Here is a 17,483-nt window from a genome sequence, read left to right as displayed (position 1 = left end):
ATATTTTGGGACCCATAAGGTTATGTTATTGTTGAATTAATTATTTTAAAATGTACATTTCATACTCAGCCATTTTCATCCATTGTGAGGATATTTATGAGATCGACCTGCGCACCGCAGCAGACCATATTGGCTTTATATATATTATCATTATATGGATCGGGGCTGCATGCCGCTACCGGCCTTATAAGTTTTATTATTATGGGATCGGACTGCATGCCACAGTAGACCATATCGGCTTTATATAGCGCTTAGGCTGAAGGAGCCTCTCCGGAGTTTGCATCCCCCACAGTGAGTGCAGATGATTTATATTCGGGATAGACTTCCCAAGCCATGGAGTTTTCTTATTTATTTATAATTGTGATGAATTTTCCTAGACATAGATCTTGTCCGAGTCATTTATATTTGCGGATAAATCTACCCCTGGCTGGATTGGCCTTATATAGTACTGAGTGACTGACTGTCAGTTGATGTGTGCGTGTGTGTGTGTATATATATATATATATATATATATATATATATATATATATATATATATATATATATATATATGGGATGGATCTTCCCTGGGTTGGATTGACCATATACAATATTGAGTAACTGAGTAATTTGTGATTGTGAGTACACGAGGTTTTCCACTGAGGTGCATCATATACTGCACGTACATTAGCATGTAGATATAGAGATGTCATATTCCTCATATCATTCAGAATTGATCGATTTTACGTGTATTGAGTTTAATTGTTGAACTTGAAAGCATGCCTACATTTCTGTACTGTTATTTCTATACTGGACTGTACCTGTTGAGCTCGTCACTGCTTTCAGCCCAAAGGTTAGTCTTGTTACTTATTGAGTTAGTTGTATTCATATTACACCCTGCACCTCGTGTGCAGATCCAGGTACTTCCAGATTCAGCGACTACTAGATATCAGAGTTTCATCTGTTGGAGACTATCAAGGTAGTTGCTTGGCGTCCACAGATCTTGACTCTCTTTCCTTTCAGTTATTGTATTGTTCTATATCTTTAGACAGTATTTTTATTAGTCAAACTTTGTTATTATTTAGATGCTCATGTACTCAGTGACACCGGGTTTTGGGAGTGTTTTATATTAGTATTTTGTGAGATTGTTTTTATATTGAATTTAATTATTATATTTTTTAAAACTTAAAGAAATTTGTGGTTTATTGAGCTTGTCGTCTTGCCTAGTATTAAGATAAGCGTCATTATGACAGGTGTGATTTTGGGCCGTGACAAAATAAACCCGCTTCGTCGAAAAATATACTGTGTATACATGTAATTATCATCTAAAACAGAAACAAAAGTGTTATTAAAATAATAATGAGTCCACTTGACACAACACGACTTTGTGGCATAGTGGTTAAGTGGGTTCAAAAGTTCTGGAAGGTTCAGCGTACGATCTCCAATACGACACTCACTATTTATGTTTGGACAATTATTGGTTACGTTTGTATGGCTGCATTACCCTTGTCAAGTTCATTATAGAACCCTTGATTCTGAATAAGTTATTTTCTCTTCTATCATATTTAGTGAAACGCGTAAGTAAATTTAAAAAAGCTTGCTATTTGTTACAGCTAAAAACGTGAACTTTAAAATGAAAGACTTTATTTGTTGCCGCAAATAAAAGAATTTAGTGTTTAATAAATCTGATTGTACAAAATTCTGGGTCCGTCACTGACTGTGAATATTGCCTTTTTATCTTCTTTTGGCAAATTCCAACCTCCTAACCTTAACTTAGCTGGCCATTGTGAACCATCTTCTGGTGGTTGCCAAAAGTTGACAAAACAACATAAGATATTGTTAAAGCATAGGAATTAAAATCATGCTTTCCATTGGATGTGCAACTCCTACCTACACATTATCCTCAGTTGATGATGCTAGGAAAGTTGTTGATTACCTATGGAACAATTTTCTGTCACGGCTCAGAATCATACCTGTCATGATGGCGCCTATCTTATTACTAGACAAGCCAACAACCTCTATAAACCACAAATTTATTTAAGTTTGAAAATATATTATTTAAATTTATTAGAAAATCCCACAAATACTGATATAAATACACTCCCAAAACCCGGTGTCACTGAGTATATGAGTATCTAAATGATAACATAGTTTGTCTGATACAAGAACACTGTCTAGAAATATAGAACAGTACAAACTACTGAAAGGAAAGATAGTCAAGGTCTGTGAACGCCAATGCAGCTACCTCGATACTCTCCAATATATAAATTACCAGAGTCCAACAACCGCCAAATTCGGAAGTACCTGGATCTGTACACGAAGTGCAGAGTGTAGTATGAGTACAACTGACCCAATATACTCAATAAATAACAAGACTAACCTTTGGGTTGAAAGTAGTGACGAGATCAAAAATTACGGTCCAATCATAGAAAATAATAGTACAAAAATATAGGCATGCATTCAAGTTCAGCATTAAACTCAATACAAGAAAACAATAGATCATATCTGAATGATATAAGGAATATGACATCTCTATATCTATATGCCAACGTTGAAATAAAACATAATGAAAATCTCATGTACTCACACTCTCAGAGTACTCAATCACTAGTAATGTACGTGCAAATCCAGTCCAGGGAAGATCCATCCCTCAGTATAATATCAACCGTTGATACCCAATTTTGCCCTCATATTTTGTAAATAGTATATATATTTTCAAAATGTCATTTTTGCATCATTACTTAATTTACAAGATTTATACAAATATTTTCAGAATTTTTTCATAATTTTTAGAGCTTTAAAATTAGTTTCCTACATTTAAATTACTTGAATATTCATTAATTATCCCTTAAATTATTTTGTGATGATCTTAGTCATCCTAATTTATTATGTACATAGCCTATATTCATGCATAATTACGTTTTATTTACATTATTTGTGCCAAAATAACATTTTATATTTTTATAATATTAAATTATTATTTTCAATAATTTTAGTGCATAAGAAATATTTTATTGCTTATTATTAATTATTTTATTTAAACAATTTTGTGTATTTAAAATATAGCCCAAATCACACAATTTGTTTCGAACCACACTAGTGACCCAAACCCCTCAAATCTCTGGCCCAACTTCCCTAGCCCAATACCAGCGACCCACTACCCTATACCCGTTCACTAACCCGATCCGCCTCTCATTAAATCCTGATCGATGATCTTGGAAGATCAACGGCCCATATGCCATCTCCCTTTTTTAATTAACCTAGCCCGGAATCCTTAGTCCCATTTTCTGAGACGGCCACCCTTGAATCCTCTCTATTCTCTCATCTCACAAACCTAAATGCTAGCCGCCTCACTCAAATCTTTTCCAAATCCGACCAAATCATGGATTCTTTCTTTGATTCTCTTACCTTTTATGGATTATCTCATTATTTCTTACTAGACTATGGTATTACATAGTACTTGCTCCATTTTTGGCGATTACCGATCTTCCGAATCAAGGAAAATTAGACGTACTCCTCAAGATTCATACGGTTCCTCGTCTATATACGTCCATAGCAAGATCATATGGGCCCGATTTGACAAGATTCTTCGGCCAATTTGTGATTCCAGGAAAAATTAGGGTTTGTCTGATTTTTCTCCTAATTTGGTTCTTAATCGATTATGCATCCTCATCTTTCCTTATTTGTGTTTGATTTATTATGTTTCCTTATTTGGATGTTTGCTTTTGGTTACCATATAAACCCCTCCCCGATTTCCCTTTGGGAGAGACTTGATTATTGCTATTACTCTCACTATTCTCTTCTTTCACTCGTTCACTTATTTTGATACACTCGAATACTTTCTGAAATCGTTGAATTCCTGGCCGGCTAGAAGCCAAGGACATAATACTATTAAAATGACCTCCTTCGGTGCAAACACAGCTGGGAGCCCTTCTCGAGGCTCTTCTGAACTCTGAAGCATTAGGGATTTGGGGTTCTCTTTCAATTGCTGCTACAAAATCACTCCCAATATTCAAAATTTCTCACTCTTTTGCTCATTTAAATTTGCTACTAGTTAGTGTCCTTGACTCTTACAATTTAAACTATCTCCATTTCTGCTTGTCTGCGACATGTGTGTTCTGTGTGCTAATATTATTTAAACTTTTTGTAAGCATGATTCAGTTTTCCTTGCTATTCATAGATCCCTGATTCTGTGTTGGTGTATTCTTTACTGCAATTATATTGTCTTAACGATACCCTGCAGTTCCACATTCTTTAGTAGTTGAATTCAATAGACTTCAATACATGTAATATGCTTTCATTATGGGAATAGATTCCAGTCTTTTTAAGTGCAACTAAACTAATGTGTGTTCCCCACCTTGTCCTGTATTTCTATGTCTGTGTTTCAGAACTTGTTGAGTTATTCTTTCCCAACATGATAAATTTTTGAGGCTATATTGATTAGCTAAGGCATGTTTCCATGCCATTTAAGTTCTAATGTATGTTTGTTTTGTTAATCTTATGTCTTTAGAATTGCTGCTAGGGCAAATTTCTATGTTAGCTTCTCTCATGTCTAAGTAATTGGTATGAGTGGTTATGCTCGCATGTCCTATTCTTCTTAAGTGGTATATCTTCTCATCAGTTTAGGCACTGTTGTGGTCTGTTGTAGACCATGCTACTAGGTTATTTCCATACTGTTTGTGATCATGTTAGGCTCCTATATTAGAAATCTTTATGTGAAATTGCTATCCATTTGACTATAACTATTTTGAATAAGACTCACTTGTTTAAAGTCTTTTCTGACTAATTCTGACTAATATCTTGTGCTAAACTTGATTTCTGGAAATTTAGCATGTGTATGTGTTTATCCGCCCTCTTAATGTGTGATTGTGTTCATCATGCTACACATTTTCCTTTGTCGAATGATTGCTCAATACAGGGTTAGTTTTCTATGTCAAACTTGCTATGTTAAAGTTGTCCACCTAGTTGGCATGCTCAAGCCCTCTTATTTGACCAATCATGCCCTTAGCTTCTAAAAAATGATGATATATTTATGTAATCATGTCCCCATGAGGTATCACTATTAATAGACTTTATAGTTGTCAATTGGTTTCCATGTATAATTCCTCCCTCTAATCCTGGTACGAGTTCGTGTGTGGCCTTGGGTTGTGCAATTGATACTCTCATGCTTGAGGTGTGCTTAGATCTGGGTCTACTGTTCGTGTGAAAAGTGAGCTTGCTGAAGGCCCATGTGTTACTGGGATATTTCTCTTTTGGGCCTGCTCTGTTTATTAGGCTTGTAGTCTTTCAGTATGTAATATTTGCACTTGTATTCATTATTTTGGGCATCTAATAACTAACAAAGAAAATCGATGGGTAAATTAGTAAAAAGGGGATAGGGTACTCTAATTCTCACATGAATAGGTAGAAAGCATGACTATAGAATCTATGTGGTCTATTTGCTATTTGCTTTACATGCTTTTAGTTTCATGTGTAGAAAGTATGCCTATAGGAGTCACACGCACACACCTTACTTAACTTGTCAAAACATGTTATTTCAAGTATTTTCTGTACTAGTTTCCATGTCTATTACTGTGCACACTTAGACAACATGCCTCACTAATCTAGATACCATATTTTTAGGACTTCAAGTAATCAATTGGGCAAAATTGCTTCTATGTACACTGCTCATCTAGACATTATGGTTATAGGATTTCAATATTTTAATCGACTATTCTCGTCGCTTTTATTGCATTGTCGTTTGCCTATAAAACCAGCATTAGTAATTCAGAATTATGATTGTTTTCACTAACTTTTATGCAAAATACTTAGATATCATGTATATAGGACTTGCGATATTCAGTTTGCCTACACGATAGTTTAGAAATTACTGCACTGCCCATGTATTTTTGGAATCCAGAATCACTTAGAAATCATGCCTATAGGATTTGCAATTCACATGAACGCTGCTCATGTACAATACTATAAATCAGAATCACGTAGAGATCCTGCCTATAGGTCTTGAACAATTTAACATGCCTTTACTCCAAACCTGCCCATCTATAGTTGCATATTTAAATAATTTAACATCACTGGTATAAGCTATAACTTGTCTGCCTAATTGACAGCGTGAATACATGTCTATATGAGGAGGTGAATCTGAGCCTTTGGTGTTAATTATGTGCAGTCCTATTTGTTTTCAATGCGTGACTAGTTTTATTATTTTTGAGCAACCTAAGTAAGTCTAGAACCACCTAAATAGAGGTTCAAAGCCTCCTCGACAACTAACTCTCATTGATGGAAAAAGAATGAATGCGGTATGTCACGGTCAACTCTATCAGAACAGAATGGCAAGAGCTTTCAACAAAAAGGTCAGGTAAAGCCAATTCGGCAATTGGTGTTAAAGCGAATGTTCCCACACCAGGATGAAGCCAAGAGGAAGATCTCACCCAACTAGGAAGGTCCTTACATGGTTCACCGGGTATTAACAGAAGGAGCACTTATACTTGCAGAAATGGATGGAGATATTTGGCCGAAACCTATCAATGCAGACGCAGTCAAGAGATACTATGTTTAAGATTGTTTGCATTTTCTATCTGATGTAACTGAACTACGCTTGACCTGATTCTCATTTAAGAGGGGATATGTACGCAGCCATGTGGGTTCGATCACATCATAATAAAATCTTCATCTCCCCATGATCAAAAACTCGGGCAAGATCTCGAGTTTGTCCGATTTCATCACGTTTGGAACAGCCAAGGAATGTGTTGCTAAAAGTATGCACTTAAACAGAGGCAAAATTTTGAGGAAATGAATTTCAGGTCACATAAGTAGCATCTAAATTCCACAAGGAAATGAATTTCAGAAATATGCAATGATATGTAGAAAAAATGTGTCATTCATAAAACGATAGTAGAACATTTTTTTGATGAATCTTCGAAGGCTAGTGACACACGGTTCAAAACTAGATTTCTAAATATAATATAATTTTTTTTAAAATTATATACTAATTAATATGGGATACACGCCTTTTGCTGTGTGGCTAAAAACTAGTGTACTTATAAACATATCACACAATCAGATTGTTACCTAGTCAAGATTTAGCTATCTTCTAGTGTTTCTAGAAATTTAGCTTTTATGTTACCTTTGTATACAAGCTCTAAAGTCAACAAGTGGGAACTCTTGAAATTTAGCACAAGAAAAATACTACTACTTTCTTTCTTAATCCAATAAGGATTATACTGTTTACAACCTCAAAAGTCTTGAAAATTAAGTCCTCAAGAAGTTTCCTTCACTAATTGGAATATGTTATTGTCGGGTTGTTTGATACGCAGACTAAATTATTCCCGGGGTTATAGTTTTGGAATTATAATCACTGAACTGATTTATCCCATCTAGGAGGTGGGATAAACTAATCTCGAGTTTGAAGAGATAAGGTGGTATATCTAAGATTAAGTCTGCGATTAAATTTATGAATACTGTATTTGGTTGACAGTATAAATTTATCTCAGGTGCGATATCTAAGATTAAGTCTGTGATTAAATTTATATCGTCAACCATATACAATATAAATTTAATCTCACACCTTTATCTCACCTTATCCCACCTTATCCTGCGTACCAAACGACCCAACGATTATAGAAAAAACAGAGACTACAATTTTTTTATTTTACAACGATGGAAAAAGAAAGTGGAAAGGAAAAAAAAGAACAGTAAGAATTGAACCACATCTATTATATATGTAGATGTAGAAGTCTTGCCATTGGACATTATTGTGCTATAGGCGCGAAGCATGGAGCATACCATAGGGAGGAAAGAGAGTCCGGAGGTCAATTTTAGTACAGTAAATGATTGACAGAAAGTTGACCTTAAGTCAACTATGTAAATTTCCACGAAATACCAAGCAAACACACATCCACCAACTATAAATAACAGGTATGCTTCTCAATCTTGATATAATCTATCCAATAATTTGAAGTGTTAGCACACACACAAAAAAAAAACTTAAAGTTATGATCAAATATAGTTTTCTTTTGACAGCATTAGTGCTATTTCTTCGAGCATTAAAACTAGAAGCAGGGGATATAGTAATATATTGGGGCCAAAATGGGAATGAAGGTAGCTTAGCTGACACTTGTGCAACAAATAACTATGCCATTGTCAATATTGCTTTCCTTGTAGTTTTTGGGAATGGCCAAAATCCAGTGCTAAATTTAGCTGGTCATTGTGATCCAAATGCTGGTGCATGCACTGGCTTAAGCAATGACATTAGAGCTTGTCAAAACCAAGGCATCAAAGTTATGCTTTCTATTGGTGGTGGTGCTGGAAGCTATTTTCTTTCTTCTGCTGATGATGCTAGGTAAGATTTATTTATATTAGAATCATAGCTGAAAAGATTGGGAAACTACATATAAGGTGTAGAGATACTCTTAATACTGTTTGGGCCAAAACAGATAATATCATACCATATTAAGATTATCTTTAGGCTGGTTGAGCACAACAAACCGCTATAAAATCCACTAGCCTGACTAATTTAGGTTTTCATCACGAGAACCGATTAAGGGGGACATAATTCCTACCAAGAATTTCTCCATTCTCGAATATTAAATGAATTGACACACATGGAAAACTCATCTAATATAGTACTTTCTTCGTTACATTTTATATGATATTCTTTCCTTAATAGTCTATTCTAAAAAGAGTGATACCTTTATATATTTGAAAACTCTTCAACTTTTCATTTTACATTATTCCCTTAGTCGCATGCTTTTATAACCATCTAAATGTATGACATGTGTAAGATCACAGTTCTAAAGTAATTCTAGCATGTGGTAAGTCTTTTTTTTCTTTCCTAAATTATGTGCTCATTATTTGTCAAAAACATTGCAGGAATGTGGCAAATTATTTGTGGAACAATTATCTTGGAGGTCAATCAAACACACGTCCACTAGGAGATGCAGTTCTAGATGGAATTGATTTTGATATAGAAGGCGGGACAACACAACATTGGGATGAATTAGCAAAAACTCTATCACAATTTAGCCAACAAAGGAAAGTATACTTAACTGCAGCTCCACAATGTCCATTCCCAGATACATGGTTAAATGGGGCACTTTCCACTGGCTTATTTGATTATGTTTGGGTTCAATTTTACAATAATCCACCGTGTCAATACTCCGGTGGGAGCGCGGACAATTTAAAAAATTACTGGAATCAGTGGAACGCGATTCAAGCTGGAAAAATTTTTCTGGGATTGCCAGCAGCTCAAGGAGCAGCTGGAAGTGGTTTTATACCATCTGATGTTCTTGTTTCTCAGGTTTTACCATTAATTAATGGTTCACCAAAGTATGGGGGTGTTATGCTTTGGTCTAAATTTTATGACAATGGTTATAGCTCTGCTATTAAGGCTAATGTTTGAGATATATGATCATAGCTAGTCAGCTTGTATTAATATGATGACGTCAATAATGTTATATTATAAACTATATAGTACTCAATAATAAGGCTTTGAAAGTTACTTATTAAAAAATGTTACTTATTGTATGGTGTGTTTTTACAAGATTGTGTTGTGTTACTTGTTTAAGTGTATCATAGTTAACTAATATAAATTGGCCTGAAACCCAATACGAAGAACTAAAAGAATTACCAAGTGTAACAAAAGATATCCGGTGCGCACGAAGTATCTCGCGTTCATGCATGTCCGCGACTAAGATATTGAAGGTTTTAACAGTCCTCTTCCTATACTCATATACTTTTAGAGCTCGTTTGATTCGGGAAAAGTTATACTAAAATTATACTGTGCAAATTATAATACGAAGATTAAATAAATACGAGATCATTTAACGAATGTTTTTCACGGTTTATGTTTAACATCTAATTTCCTGGTCCATCATACTGACAATTGACAAAGACATTATTTGCATATTAATGTCCAGAAGAAATAGGACAATATGCGTACATTAACTCGCATGTCAAGCACACGGTATCAGTTACTCCTTTAGTTAGTACAAATTCAGAAGCGTGGGACCAATTATTTAGAGTAATAATTATCCTTCAATTTGAAATAGTATAAAAGATAAAAACAGTAAATATTTTTTATAATCACACAAATGTCATGGCCCAATAAATTTTTTATCTCTTAAACTTTTATGACCACAAGTTTCAAAACCCTCCTTCTTTTCTCCTTAAACTCTATGCCGAGTCAAAATGCCTCATTTAAATTGAAATGGAGGAAGTATATATTAGTAATAATGAAAGAAAATATAAGTAGTAAACAATGATTAACAAGAAAGCAAACATCACATTAAAATTAAAGTGTAATAGTTTAATTAATTTAATTTATTTTAAAATTGTGAAAATTGTACAAAATTATATTTCGTTTTGAACCCATAGCGTCATAAGTGTAATGGATTCATTGATAAAAACTTCTAGGCCGAATCCAACAACAACGATCCAGTAAAATTTCACAAGTGTGGCTTAGGAGGGTAGTGTGTACGCAAGCCTTATCTATACCCCAATGGGACAGAGAGGTTGTTTCCGATGACCATCGGTTCAGAAAGACAAAAAGAAAACGAGAAAAGATAATATATCAGCATCTTCAACAAAAATCATAGAAATAGTAACGATATATTGGGAACGGAAATGTGCCTGGGGTTAAGAACAACGACAAAACTGCCCTTTCTTTCATTTATAAATAGGGCCCTGCCCTGATCGGTTTATTTTGTCATAAAAGAAAGTTGGTTTCGTGGGTTCAGAACTCAGTTGACTGCTTCTATAGAGAAGGCGGAGCGTCCTTGGCTCAGCATTATAGCACATAGGGCTTAAAAATCATAAAGTAGATGGCATGCACCTCTGAGCGGGACCCGTCAAATTAAAATCATAGACACGAATCTGCAGATGCCGACATGTCAAGTGCGTATTTTTCACTCAATTTTGAGCGTGTGAAACCCGAAAAAAAGTGAAGAAATGTCAAGGAACCCTCTAAAGTTCCAAACGTTTTCAAGGCTTTGCCTATCAAACACATGTTGCATACTCCACGTTACTCATCCAATTGAAAAATATAGGTTCTTCCCGTTGAATTAAACAATGAGCATTAAGGTATCTTTACTTTTCATTCTACCAATATTCTTGCTTCTCCTAACAAGCTGGAGATATTGTGGTTTATTGGGGCCAAGACGTAGGAGAAGGTAAATTGATTGACACATGCAACTCTAATCTCTACAATATTGTGAACAGGGGCGGCCCACGTGTATCAAGGAGTGTTTCAATGTGTAACGACCCGGCCGGTCGTTTTAAATATTACATCTCCGTTCTCCCATTTACTGCTCAATTTATGCTTTACAGTTATTATGTGACTTGCCGGAGTAATTGGTTCGGGTCCGGTGAGGTTTCAGAATGAATTGAGATAGTCTCAAGGATGAAAACTTAAGTTGAAAAGGTTGACCGGATGTTGACTTATATATAAACGACTCTGGAATAGAGTTTTGATGGTTTTAATAGCTCTGTATGGTAATTTTGGATTTAGGAGTGTGTTTGAAAAAATTATTTGGGAGTCCGTAGTTAAATGGCTAAAATAGAAATTTAAGTTTGGAAGTTTGACCAGGGAGTTGATTTTTTGATATCGGGGTCAGAATTCGATTCTGAAAATTGGAATAGGTCTGTGATGTCATTTATGACTTGTGTGCAAAATTTGAGGTCAATCGGACTTGATTTGATAGGTCTCGCATCGAATGTAGAAGTTGGAATTCCTTAGTTTCATTAGACTTGAATTAGGGTATGATTCGTATTTTTAGCGTTGTTTGATGTGATTTGAAGTTTTGACTAAGTTCTTATGATGTTTTAGGACTTGTTGGTGTATTTGTAGAAGTTTTCTGGTGCACAGGTCTGGTTTCCTTCTACGCGATCGCGTGAGAAGGTCCGTGATCGCATAGGCTTAATTGGGACTACTGAAAAACTGTTCTATGCGATCGTGTAGCTGGAGCAACTCAGGCATCGCGAACGCGTAAGGCACGTCGCGTTCGCGTAGAGGAAGTGGGGCAGCAGGGGGTCACGCGAAGTTACTCTTCACGATCGTCTGGACAAGGCCGCGATCGTGTAGGTTTGTGGAGCTAAAAGTTCGCGATCACGTGCACTTATCCGCGACCGCGTAAGGTTAAATTGGGTAGTGAAAAATTTGTGCTTCGCGATCGCTGGACTTGGTCCGCGATCACATAGAGGAAATAACTGGGCATCAGAACATAAGTTCTGGCCCATTTTTCATTTTTAACGATTTGGAACTGGGGGAGAGACGATTTTTGGGAGATTTTCAAAAGAAATAATGGGGTAAGTGTTCTTAACTCAATTTTGGTCAAATTACCTGAATCTATTGTTATTTTTAGCATTTAATTGGTGTTTTAAGTTGGGAAAATATTGAAAACCCTTAAGTTTAGATTGATGATTTGAGGTTCGAGTTGATGTCGGAATTTGGTAAAATTGGTATGGTTGGACTCGTGGTTGAATAGAAATTCATATTTTATAACTTTTATTGGGTTCCAAGATGTGAGCCCCACGGGGGATTTTTGAGTGCAATTTCAGATTTTGTTGGAAAATTAGTATTTTTATATGAAATTAATTCCTATAATTTGTATTGACTAAATCAAATTAATTGTAACTAGATTTGTGGCGTTCGAAGGCCGATTCGCGAGGAAAAGGCATAGCGGAATAAAAAATTTGTACGGTTTGAGGTAAGTAACACTTCTAAACTTGATTCTGAGGGTATAAATCACTATAAGACGTGTTATGTGCATTGTATGCAGGTGACACACATGTGCGCACCGTAGAAATTATGACTTAAATAAATTTTGTGGAGTTGTAAAATTAAATAATTATGTCATTATCCGCATATCCTCCACGTGTTAAAGAAATTGAGTTGAGGCTCGTATTAAAGATCATGTTTACGCTATGTGCCGATATTTTGGAACCCATAGGGTCGTGTTGCTGTTGAATTAATTGTTTTAAAATATACATTTCATACTCTGTCATTTTCATCCATTGTGAGAATATTTATGAGATCGACCTGCGCACCGTAACAGACCATATTGGCTATATATATATATATATCATTATATGGATCGGGGCTGCATGCCGCATCAGGCCTTATAGGTTTTATTATTATGGGATCGGACTGCATGCCGCAGTAGGCCATATTGACTTTATATAGCACTTGGGTTGAAGGTGCCCCTCCGGAGTTTGCACCCCCCCATAGTGAGTGCAAATGATTTATATCCGGGATGGACTTTCTAAGGCATGGAGTTGCCTTATTTATTTATAATTGTGATGAATTTCCCTAGGTATGGATCTTGTCCGAGTTATTTATATTTGGGGATAAATCTACCCCTGGCTGGATTGGCCTTATATAGTAATGAGTGACTGATTGTCAGTTGATGTGTGTGTGTGTGTGTGTGTGTGTGTGTGTGTGTGTGAGAGAGAGAGAGAGAGAGACGGATCTTCCCTGGGCTAGATTGGCCATATACAGTACTGAGTGATTGAGTAATTTGTGATCGTGAGTACACGAGATTTTCCACTGAGGTGCATCACATGCAACACGTACATTAGCATGTAGATATAGAGATGTCATAATCCTCATATCATTCAGAATTGATCGATTTTACGTATATTGAGTTTAACTGTTAAACTTGAAAGCATGCCTACATTTCTGTACTGTTATTTCTATCTGGACTGTACCTGTTGAGCTCGTCACTATTTTCAGCCCAAAGGTTAGTCTTGTTACTTATTGAGTTGATTGTACTCATACTACACCCTGCACCTCGTGTGCAGATCCAGGTACTTCTGAATTCGGCGACTGCTAGATATCAGAGTTTCATCTGTTGGAGACTAGCAAGGTAACTGCTTGGCGTCCGCAGACCTTGACTCTCTTTCCTTTCAGTTATTGTACTGTTCTATATATTCAGACAATATTTTTATCAGTCAGACTTTGTTATTATTTAGATGCTCATGTACTCAGTGACACCGGGTTTTGAAAATATTTTTTTATCAGTATTTGTGAGATTTTTTTTATATTGAAATTAATTATTATATTTTTTCAAATTTAAGAAAATTTGTTGTTTATTGAGGTTGTCGACTTTTCTAGTATTAAGATAGGCGCCATCACGTCATGTGTGATTTTGGATCGTGATAAGTTGGTATTAGAGCTTAGGTTACATAGGTCTCATGAGTCATGATCAGGCTTAGTAGAGTCTTGCGGATCGGTATGGAGACGTCTATACTTATCTTCGAGAGGTTGTCGAACCCTTAGCAAAAATTTCACTGTCTTGTATTCTGTCGTGCGAATTTGTTGATTCCGAAAATTAAATTTCTGTTATTCTTTTCTCTCACAGATGGTGAGGACACGTACTACCATATCAGACGATCAGTCACCAGTGCCACCAGTTAGGGCCGCGAGAGCCTGGGGCCGTGGTAGAGGTCGAGTGTAGCTCGTACAGCAGTTAGAGCAGCATCGGTAGAACCACCAGTTGCTCCAACTCAGGAGCAGATTCCAAATATAGTTGAGACGGAGGGGCCAGCTCAGGCACCAGCTGTGCCTATTATGATTCCAGGCATTCAGGAGGCTATAACACAGATATTGACAGTTTGTTTCCCTTTTTAGGGACTACCACCATATTTGCTAGCCATTCGGGATATCTTACTTCCTGAATGGACCCTATTTTAAGAAGTTTGGTTACCTCGTCTTTGATGAAGGCATGTTTGATCTCGGACTGGGGCCTTCTTTTTTGTTTTACCGGGTGGCACTTTGGGTCCAAGCTAAGCTTATGAGTGGTGATTCCCGGTGGGAACCCTGTCATGTCAAGATGGGACCAAGCGAAACAGTCTATGTTAGCTATAAGAAATTGAATAAGCTTTTTCCTCAGTTCGGGATCTAACCCCGTGCCTAGGTATACCTTTCGTTCAGGGAGATATTCAATTAGTATGACTTGCTCCAGTTCTTTGACCGTTGATTGGGTAGCGTCGGAATCATCGGGGACCACGAAGGATCGAGGGGTCCCATGTTCATCATCTTCGTAGTGTCTTCTAATTCTCTAATTGGGTCGAAGCTGACGTTTGTGATTACTATTTGGTATTCTATTCCCCCTTTGAATCTGATCCTTTTGCTGATGATAATGATGATATAGGAATCACTTCATCGACGAAAAACATTTCTTTTGCGGCCGATTGCTCCCCGTAGATCGTTTTGATTCCCTCCAATGTTGGGAACTTCAAAACCTGGTGGAGGGTCGAGGTACAGCCCTCATATTGTGGATCCACGGTCTTTCGAATAGGGCGTTGTATCTCATATCACCTTTGATCATCTGGAACTTCATTTCTTGGATGGTCTCAGCCACGTTAACTGGCAAGATTATTTCGCCCTTAGTAGTTTCACATGCCATATTGAATCCATTTAGTACCAAGGTTGCGAGCAGGATCTGGTCCTGTAGACTGAGTTGCTCTATAACTCTCGATCGAATGATGTTGGCCGAACTACCTGGATCAATTAACACATGTTTAACTTGAGTTTTATTCATAAGTACATATATTACCAGTGCATCTTTATGTGGTTGCATGATTCCTTCTGCGTCTTCATTATTAAAGGACGAGGTTACTTTAGAGGAGTAATCGTGAGTCTGGGATCGCTTTTCTCTTATAATCGACATCTTAGTGCGTTTAAGTACCGACCCGTGAGGGATGTCGATCCCACCGATGATCATGTGGATGATGTGTTGTGGCTCTTCCTGTTTGTTTTGCCTATTGAAATCCCTATTTTTAAAATGGTTTTTAGCCCTATCACTCAAATTTTCTCGGAGGTTCCCTTTATTAAATAACCTGGCTACCTCTTCTCTCAGTTGCCTGCAATCTTCCGTTCTGTGGCCATGAGTGCCATGATATTCGCACATTTGATTGGGATTCCTCTGGTCATGATTGGTCTGCAGAGATAGAGGCCATTTAGTATCTTTGATGCGTCTGATAGCCGACACGATAGCGGATGCACCAATACTGAAGTTATACTCCGATAACCATGGTGCTTCCTTAGGTCTGGTATGCCTATCGAACCCATTTCTGTTCATCAGCCCCCGAGACCCTTGGCCTCGATCAATTCTTTTATTGCCTTGTACGGGGTTATGTCTTGGTTCGTTCCCCCAATGATCTCCGTTATATGGCTGATATCGATCTTTGTTTGACCTTGGTTCTCGATCGATGTCCCTTTTAACAACGGGCCCGGAACTCACCTGCTCGTCTTCGACTCTTATTTTGGATTGATACCGATTGTGCACATCGACCCAAGTAATAGCTGGGTACTCGATCAGGTTATGCTTCAGCCGCCGTGAAGCCATCAAGCTTTGTTCGTTTAGACCTTGAGTGAAAGCTTGAACAGCCCGATCGTCTGTGACTGGTGGTAAATCCATTCGTTCCATTTGGAAACAAGATACGAATTCTCTTAGCATCTTATTATCCTTTTGTCTTACCTTGAATAGGTCCGACTTCCTGGTCTCGACCTTTATGGTTCCAGCATGTGCTTTTACAAAACAATCAGCAAGCATAGCAAAAGAATCGATAGAGTTAGACGGTAAATTATAATACCATATCATTGGTCCCTTCGACAGGGTTTCACCGAATTTTTTCAATAATACAGATTCGATCTCATATTCCTTTAGATCGTTCCCTTTAATGGCACATGTGTAAGAGGTGACATGTTCATTGGGGTCGGTCATTCCATTATACTTAGGAATTTCGGGCATGCGAAACTTCTTTGGGATTGGTTTAGGAGTCGCGCTCGGGGGGAAATGCTTCTGTACGAATTTTTTGGAATCTAATTCTTTCAGTATCGGGGGTGCCCCCGGGATTTGATCAACCCCGGAGTTGTATGTTTCCACTTTTTTGTCATTTTCTTTAATCCTCTTTTCTCCTGACTCTATTCGTTTTGTCAGTTCTTCGAACATCTTAACAATTTCAGGATTAGTCCCCGATTTTTTCTCATTTGACCTTACTATAGCTGGCCCCGTTTTGTGGGTGACTTCTTGGGGTGGACTGGGCTCGAGTCTGGTCGGTGCCTGGGTTTGGCTCTGCAACTGGGCTATTGCTACTTGTTGAGCTTGCAACATCTCGAAGATCATACGCTAGCTGATTTCGTTTTCCTCAGCATTTTGAGTATTCCGAGCTGCAGACCGAGTTCCACCTTGAATGCTATTTTCAGGGTCGGAACGTTGGTTTGCCTCGATGGCCACATGTTAATTAACATCTATTGGCTCTTCGACCCGAGCTCCAACAGGATCGACGAGTGGCCTTCCACCCTTGGGGGTTAAGTTGTTATTTTCATCTTGAAGGCCTGCTTCATTGTCGATAGGTAGGGCCATTAATTGAGAGATAGTTGTTTTTAACCTGAAATCAAAGACACTTTCGAGAGCAAGTGTAAAATGGTGCGTTTTGTACAGATTCGTATCAAAACAACCACTGTCATCCTTTGCCCCACGGTGGGCGCCAAACTCTTTTACCGA

General features: G+C 37.3%; 1 protein-coding gene across 1 annotated transcript; it reads left to right on the top strand.

Annotated features, from left to right (window-relative positions):
- Positions 1-7,910: 7,910 nt before the first annotated feature.
- On the top strand, positions 7,911-9,443 carry LOC104108766 (acidic endochitinase). Its single transcript, XM_009617885.4, has 2 exons — positions 7,911-8,317; positions 8,848-9,443. The coding sequence occupies exons 1-2, from the start codon at positions 7,971-7,973 to the stop codon at positions 9,374-9,376; spliced, it is 876 nt and encodes a 291-aa protein (XP_009616180.1). The 5' UTR covers positions 7,911-7,970; the 3' UTR covers positions 9,377-9,443.
- The last annotated feature ends 8,040 nt before the right edge of the window (positions 9,444-17,483 follow it).

Source organism: Nicotiana tomentosiformis, chromosome 5, assembly GCF_000390325.3.
Source record: "Nicotiana tomentosiformis chromosome 5, ASM39032v3, whole genome shotgun sequence".
In the NCBI taxonomy this organism is placed as follows: domain Eukaryota; kingdom Viridiplantae; phylum Streptophyta; class Magnoliopsida; order Solanales; family Solanaceae; genus Nicotiana; species Nicotiana tomentosiformis.
This window is presented reverse-complemented; position numbering and strand designations above follow the sequence as displayed.

Bases quoted from the DNA above. Each gene is read 5' to 3' on its own strand.
- LOC104108766 (XM_009617885.4), top strand. From the start codon at position 7,971: ATGATCAAATATAGTTTTCTTTTGACAGCATTAGTGCTATTTCTTCGA. The intron at 8,318-8,847 runs GTAAGATTTATT...AAAACATTGCAG, and splicing joins TCTTCTGCTGATGATGCTAG to GAATGTGGCAAATTATTTGT.